The sequence below is a fragment of the Limulus polyphemus genome, unplaced genomic scaffold, assembly GCF_000517525.1.
Source record: "Limulus polyphemus unplaced genomic scaffold, Limulus_polyphemus-2.1.2 Scaffold6821, whole genome shotgun sequence".
Taxonomy (NCBI): Eukaryota; Metazoa; Arthropoda; class Merostomata; order Xiphosura; family Limulidae; genus Limulus; species Limulus polyphemus.
The window spans coordinates 10,716-19,054 of NW_013672431.1; the positions used below are offsets into that span (position 1 = coordinate 10,716).

The 8,339-nt window shown below is 30.4% G+C and overlaps 1 protein-coding gene across 1 annotated transcript in view; it reads right to left on the reverse strand.

Moving 5' to 3' along the window:
- LOC106474103 (ubiquitin carboxyl-terminal hydrolase 7-like) overlaps window positions 1–8,339 on the reverse strand; it is a 19,049-nt gene that overhangs the window by 2,739 nt on the left and 7,971 nt on the right. Inside the window, exons 2-3 of the mRNA XM_013934794.2 lie at window positions 4,834–4,938; window positions 1,241–1,343 (exon numbers count right to left, since the gene is read on the reverse strand). Coding sequence (XP_013790248.1) covers window positions 1,241–1,343; window positions 4,834–4,938 — 208 coding nt within the window. The remainder of the gene's footprint in view (window positions 1–1,240; window positions 1,344–4,833; window positions 4,939–8,339) is intronic.

The following is an 8,339-nucleotide window of genomic DNA, read 5'->3' on the forward strand; positions in this document are numbered from 1 at the left end:
ATAATAAGCTTGCGGTCATTCATCCACGATAATAAGCTTGTGGTCATTCATCTACGATAATAAGCTTGCGGTCATTCATCCACGATAATAAGCTTGTGGTCATTCATCTATGATAATAAGCTTGTGGTCAATCATCTATGATAATAAGCTTGTGGTCATTCATCTACGATAATAAGCTTGTGGTCATTCATCCACGACAATAAGCTTGTGGTCATTCATCTATGATAATGAGCTTGTGGTCATTCATCTATGATAATAAGCTTGTGGTCATTCATCTATGATAATGAGCTTGTGGTCATTCATCCACGATAATAAGCTTGTGGACATTCATCTATGATAATGAGCTTGTGGTTATTCATCCACAATAATAAAACTGTAGTCATTCAATCACTGTTTCTCAATCTCAGTTGTGATGGTGTGATGTAACTGCCTATATCTCGGCTTTGAGAAGACATAAACTAGTGATTTAAACACATCATGAATTTTTTTTTTCTGCTCTTTAGAACTGCATAAAGCCAATATAGTTTGCAGTTCAATAGAGCCTTGCACAGAGATCGGACAGAGAGATAAAAGCTTAGCTTGGTGATTTGTTGCTAGTATAAAAGATGTTTGTTAAAACTTTGACCACAATTGAAGTTATGATTTTTTAAAGCCTGCTTTATCATTTGATACAATATTTGAATCATGATGTTACACTATGATAGCAATGTTTTTCATGAAACAAGATGAGGTAGGTTTAGTTAATCATTTTGCATTAACCCCATCAAGTTTTTTGCCAATAAAACCGTGTTGACATAAGGCCTTTCAGCCTAAATGCTTAAAATGGCAAATAAAATAACTGAAAATAAATTAAAAACATACATGTAAATGACTATAAAAATGGGTTTATGTCTCAAAACATATATCAAAGAAAAACTTTCTGATTAACAATAAAAAAAGTACATCTTGCTCATAATATTGATAGAACAAAAAAATAGTGATTTTTATTATACACAAGTGATCATAAACACAGTAAAACTGTTCAGTATGAGAAAACAGTAAATTTAATATTTCTTCCATGTACAATAATGTTAAAATCTACATGTTACAAAAAAAGAAATAAGCTCCATTTGTTTAATTTTAGGGAACGACTTCAAAGATATTAGTTGATATTCTCTAAACTTTTAAAACAACCCTATACATAAATATTATTTCTGCATGTAATAGTTTTCTCTTTAAAATATTTTACGACAGAAATTACCATGGTAAATTTCTCACAAACGTGGGTGGACTTAGAAGTTGTTCTCGGAGTCTGCTGAAGCTGGGAACAACAAATCTAAATGTTGCTTCTGATCTCACCTCATCTGAAATCAAATTATTACACAAATTAATGCAAAAGTTTAAGTTTAACATATATATATTTAATACAAATACAAAAAAAAAATTGTATTATTAACAGCTTTACCCTTTCTGATCCAACAGGTGCTCCAGCCAAAAGTTCAACATATATATATATATTTAATACAAATACAAAAAAAAATTGTATTATTAACAGCTTTACCCTTTCTGATCCAACAGGTGCTCCAGTCAAAAGTTCAACATATATATATTTAATGTAAATACTAAAAAAAAAAATTGTATTATTAACAGCTTTACCCTTTCTGATCCAGCAGGTGCTCCAGCCACTCTGAGTGCACATTTACAGGTTTCAAAATTTAATTAACAATTATAATTACATTTCAACAATTTTGAACTCAAAAATACTGTAGTCAATATTTTAGCATGATTTAATGCTTAACTAGTTTATTTCATAATAAAAATTTCAAACTTTAATTTCTCTTGGCGTTTGAACCAGAACTATCAGGTTGATATTTTTACCTTTTTTTTTTTGTCTGGATCCTAATTTTTATATTTATTTTTTTCAATTCAATTTCAGCACTTTTGGTTAGCCTGACATTTATTTTGTGATTCATCACATTCTGCTTCTTTATTGGTCAAACTCACATTTACAGTACTACCTTGCAGTGTCTGGATAGGTTCCAAGTTTTGAAAATGGAAACAACCTACAATTAACAACAGCCAGAAAGGGAGTGTCTAAGCTTTATTGCTCTATAATCAAGAATAAATCAGCTCTTTGTGAAAATTAGTTAAGCTACTGAATATGTTGAACAATAAAAACATCAACCTCATTACAAAGCTTTGAAATACTTCAAGATATTAAAAGGCCAGAATTATTTTTATAGTTTCTGATAATGTTCTTTTCATTCCTGATAAAGTTTTTGTATTATATCCATTTGAAAGTTACAGTACAATATCTCTAGATAAAACATCAGGTGAGGACACTGAGATTTAAAAAGTACACTGAAGCTACCATCCACTCTTGTTAAATTCAAACAACATGCTTCATAAGTTATAAACTGATCTCAACCAAAAATGTTGGAAAGCGAGGTCAATGGTCATAGTTAACCAATAAATCTCTGTCAGTCCTTCTGCATTTGTATTTTTTGGGGGGAAATTGACCACTGTAATTAGCAAAAAAAGTGTTAAAAGAAATCAAACTAGTTAAAACATTCACATTCATTATTCATTACTATAGTATTATTTCAATAGGTGAACATAAAAGGTTATTTTGTGTGGATCACATTCATTACTATAGTATTATTTCAATAGGTGAATGTAAAAGGTTATTTTGTGTGGATCACATTCATTACTATAGTATTATTTCAATAGATTAATGTAAAAGGTTATTTTGTGTGGATCACATTCATTACTATAGTATTATTTCAATAGATTAATGTAAAAGGTTATTTTGTGTGGATTACATTCATTACTATAGTATTATTTCAATAGGTGAATGTAAAAGGTTATTTTGTGTGGATCACATTAATTACTATAGTATTATTTCAATAGATTAATGTAAAGGTTATTTTGTGTGGATCACATTCATTACCATAGTATTATTTCAATAGTTGAATGTAAAATGTTATTTTGTGTGGATCACATTCATTACTAAGTATTATTTCAATAGGTGAATGTAAAAGGTTATTTTGTTAATGAGAGCTATTGTTATATGTTTTCCTTTTTTCTTCCTTTTATTTTCAGTATTACAAAATCTAGACACTGTTTGGATAGTTTAATTTATAATTGAAGTATTTACCCATATATTTATGTTTCAGTAAGTACCTGTTGTACGTAAATTATCTGTTTTGGTTAACTTCTCATATCTAGAAATGAGAAATTTTTTATCATTTATTTCTACTGTGAATTATATTCCTGGATGTTGTCTATTCAGATGGCTCACAGATTTAGTGTGTGGCTATATTACAAAAGACATCTGAGCCAAGTCCTGGGACTTTATCAGTTGTTTTGCAGGAATTATCTTTGAAATGTTTTATGTAGAGGTTACCGAGTACTGGATAGAGAGGGTTGAGCCCACAGCTAGGCCTTCTTGTTGTTGGTATTACTTATCTTCATGGTAAAAGTAGATTATGTTCATAAAAATATCGCAAGTTCTATTATCACAGAGATTCTTAATTGGTTGCATTTATGAGGTGTAATCATGGGTTTCAGGGGTGCACAGAACTTAATTTTTGGGTCATGGCACCCTTGACACTTAGAAACTGAGATTTCTCAAATAAAATCAGGTTATTTTGTGTGGTTCACACTCATTCCAATAGTATTATTTCAATTTACAGTATAATTCTCTGTCACAATGGGTTATTATAGGTAGATTAATATTACAGATTCTCATGCAGCTATTATGACCCGGAATTCTAACTTTTAATGGTCTCTTATTACAATCCATGATGATTTCCTGTAATACAAAGTTCAAAGTACTGATAGAATACAAATAATCATGCTATTTGTATTAAAGAATTAACCTTTCACTGTAACATCATTTACTAGAGGATACTAAATATTACTGTATTAAGTTTAGTTAGTATTAAAAGATTATGTTTGTGATCAAATTTTGGATTTGGATTTATTAGTGTGACACAACATGTTGTTAGCTTGTAAGAAAAATTTAAACAGCTATTCATCATTCTCCAGAAAGTTATTTAAATTTTTCACCTAAACATTGAAGTAAAGAACTTTTATACTTCCTTCATTATCAACCAGAACCTGCTATAAATTATACAAACACTACAAGTTCAAAAACTTACCAGTGAGAAATGAGTTTATTCTTTCAAAATGGTGACACTGTTATCTTATCAGATGTCATAAAATATTTTGACATCAGTATTTTTGTCGAAATCAATTTATAACAAATAGTAATTTGTTTTCTATAAATAATAAGAATATTGTTTGAATACAACAGTCTTAACACTAAACTCTTGAACCAATAATTTCTATCACCCACTACAGGCCAATGCTAAGAAAAGTTAATTTCAAACCTTAAATAATTGTTTAAAAAAATACCAGAAATATATCCCAACTTTTGCTTTTTACTATTAATCCAAAGCTCTACCTATTTCTTATCTCTCACACAATTCCACAAGCATCAACTTGTTAAAAAACTTTCTTATAACAATATGAATAGAAAAAAATGTTAAAATTCCCCACTAACACTTCATTAAGCTTTTTCAAAGTTTTAGGGGAAAGAAAACATAATTAAATTGACATATTATGTCTAGTTAACTGTGTTAAAATCATGCGTGAAGTCTTTCAGTAGTTAAATATATCATGACCAATAAATTTTGCCACTCCAATACTACATTTATATTTAGGCTTGCTTTATGAATTTTAACAAGAAAATGTAGAGTGAGTAATTATTCAAAGACACAAGTAGTACGAGAATAATTCATAGTATAATATATAAAAAAGAAATCAATTAGTTACAAATTTTGTTTTTACCCTCTTCCTCCATGGTTTCCTCCTGCGTAGAAGGTGTTCCATCTCGAACATCTCCATTATAAATATTTGCCTCGGTCTTCTCAGTTGGATACTGGACGTTTTCATCTGAGTACACACACACACACACACACATATACAGTATTATATAGTGCTTAAAGCAAATGAATTATCAAAATCCTATAATATATTTATATCTTACATTTCTTATATATATTAAAGCATGACATCTACAATAGTTACTTACCTGTCACATCATAAAACTATACACTCTGAGATGCTTAAACACATTTTCATGTTGACTTGTCAACAACCATGAACAATATTTTTTTAGAGTATTACAACTAAAATATTTTCTAAAATGTTACACGTTTAACATAATATTCCAGAAATAAGGGACTTTCGGTCCTTTCTGCATCCCCAACCCTGAGAAAAAGTTTAAATTTAAACCCATCCTATATTTTACAAAAAATCTTTCCTTCTAGTATTAGAAGGAATTGTTATCCATAGTAATGCAGGCTGGCATCTTACAAGAGATAAATTCATAACTCTGTTAGAAAAATAAAACTATTTTCTAAATCTTTAACTTCTGTATTTTCTTCCAAACGGATCAAAAAGAAACTAGGTCTTTATCCTATTGATCCCCAATAAGATCACCTCTTATCCTTCCTTTACAAGGAGAAAATACCACAATAACCCTTTCAACCCCAAAGTAATCAGAACAGCTCTTCTCTGAACCCTTTCTAGCAAGTCAATATCCTTTCTCGGATAAGGAAATCAAAACTGTCCACTGTTTACAATTGCGGCCTAAACTAGTGATTTGTATAGTGAAATAATGACCTGTAATCAAAATGCATATGTACATCCTAAAATTATATTACCTATAACACTAGCAATGGAGCTTGAGTGGATTATCTACCACTATGCCGAAAAGCTTTTCCTGAGACATGTTTCTGAGTGGGTTCCAATCTACATATGTGATCCAAATTATAACTAAAATACATTCCCTCACTCTCATTATAATTAAAGATAATTCACCAACTCTGGATCATCTGGTAAGTTGGACAAATTATAGCTAGAAATATCCAATAATTTCATGTCATCTGCAAACTTCACTAATTATGCCTCGACCAATATGATCAATATGTAAATAATTGATATTAACTTCTATTGAAAACAAACTAGTTATTGAGAGCAAAACTTCAAATTAGACTGGAATTGAGAATAACTAATAAAAAATCAAAACCTGAAAGTCCAGTTTAACTTGATTCCATAAATAATAATCTTTGCTTTCTCCCAATTCAACTGCTCTACAATTAACTAGTCTTTCTCTAACCACTAATACGATTTTCTTAGATAATCTTTTATGTAGCATTTTAATAAAATTTTGAAATATCATGCAGGTAACAAGTACTTGCCTTACTAACTTTTTGACATTCTTTAAAAAGGTTATTGCTCATGTAGATGAAAGTACAGGTATGCATGTGGTGTACCTGGCTTTTCAGAAAGCATTTTACGAGTTACTACATAAAAAGCTTGTTACAAAAGTTGTTTCTTTAAGTATGGGGAAGGGGTCGGCAAGCCTTCAAAGAAGAGACATTTTTTTCATTTTTGTCCAAGACCAATACATTTCAAGAGCCGCAATATGCCCTAATGGTCTAACTAAAAAAAAAGTCAGGGGTTCAATTCCCCTCAATGGACACAGCAGATAGCCCGAGAGCTGCACAAATCTCCTTAAAGAACTGCATGCTGATGTGGGGGATAGGTTGGCTCATAGGATAGAAAACTGGGTAGATTGAAGAAATTAGAGAATTGTTGTAATGGAGTTAAGTGAAATAGGATTAATTTCATGAGTGGGGTACCTCAGGGCTCAGTTTTAGGATCTTTGCTCTTTTGGATTTATATCAATGAAGGAATGGTCAATAAATTATCTAAATTTGCTGTTGACATCAAATTTTGTGTGTTGCTGACTTTAAGGAAAATTATGATGCTTTACAAAAGTAGTTGGATTATTTGGTGAGTTGGGCAAATAAATGACGGATGACTTTTAATTACAATAAATGTAAGGTACTGCATGTAGGATATTACAGTTTGAATTATAAGCATAATACTGCTGAGAATAATATTAAAAGTGTTATGTAAGAAAAAACATTTAAGTGTTCTGGTTGATCAGTCTCTAAGCCATCTAAGCAATGTGCTGTTGCTATTGGCAGGGAAGACAGGATTTTAGGTTGTATCTACAGAAATATTGAATACAAGTCTGAAGGTTATAATTTCATTGTATAGCTCATTGGTTAGACAACGTTTGGAGTATCGTGTTCATTCTTGGGCTCATTACCTTAGAAGGGACATTGAACTGTTGGAAAGGTTCAGAAGAAGGTTACTAGGATGATACACAAGAACCAAAAGACTGTCAAATGAGAATAGCTTAAGATTCCTGAAATTGCTTTCTCTTGAAAAAAGAGCAGTTAAAGTGGATCTAATTGACGTGTTTAAGATTGTTAATGGAATTGATAGTATTGATATCATTTTTTGTACTTACTGGTAAGAATGGCAGTACTAGAGGACACAAATATGAATTTTGGAAGGATAGGATTCAGCTTCTTCTAAGACAGCTATATTTTTCTAATAGAACAATTGGCCTTTTGAATGGGTTGCCTTAAGATGTGGTAGATACAGTTAATTTAACCACATGGACACGAGCTTGTGTGTTTTACACAACCTTGTAACCGTGAAGGTATACGTACTATAACTCTGAAAGTACTTAATGTATCTTCTCAAAATTTGACAAGTTTTCAGTAAAAATTACAAGTCTTTTACAAAAAATCAGATTTTTCAATTAAGTATTTTTACTAAAAAAATTTCCCTGTAAATATATGGAGTCACAGTATTGACTGCTCCAAGTGCATTTTCATATTTCATTTTTGTAAATCTAAAACCTTTCATCTGTTACTTTCTCAACCTTAGCTCTGTACGAACTTAACTGATTTGACCAACCTTGTATAACTGCGATAAAAATTAATCTAAATTACCCTTTATTCTTCCTAGAATAACTTCAGATTGTACAATAAAACTATAATTGTTTATCCTAAATAGCTTTAGGCTCACAAGAGAATACATTTGTTTATAGTTAATTTCATTGTTTTATTCCCCTTTGAACCATGTCTAACTAATAATCCCACCATACTAGTTATACATCATTCAGCAAACTCATAACTCATGTTATCTTATTAACCGTTTAACGACAGACTCTGTATAAAATACACAAGTTCATATACACATTTGCACACGTTAAGTATTTATACTATAACTTTTAATGCATTATGTGTATCTTCACAAAATTTGGTAAACTTTAGTAACGATTACAAGTCTTTTGTAAACAAAAAAATCAGATTTTTAAATGAAGTATTTTTGCTAAAGATTTGGATGTGAAAATATCGAGTCTGTTTCATTACTAGTCCGAATGCAAAGTGATTTTCATGTTATAATTTGTAGTCATTCTAGAATGA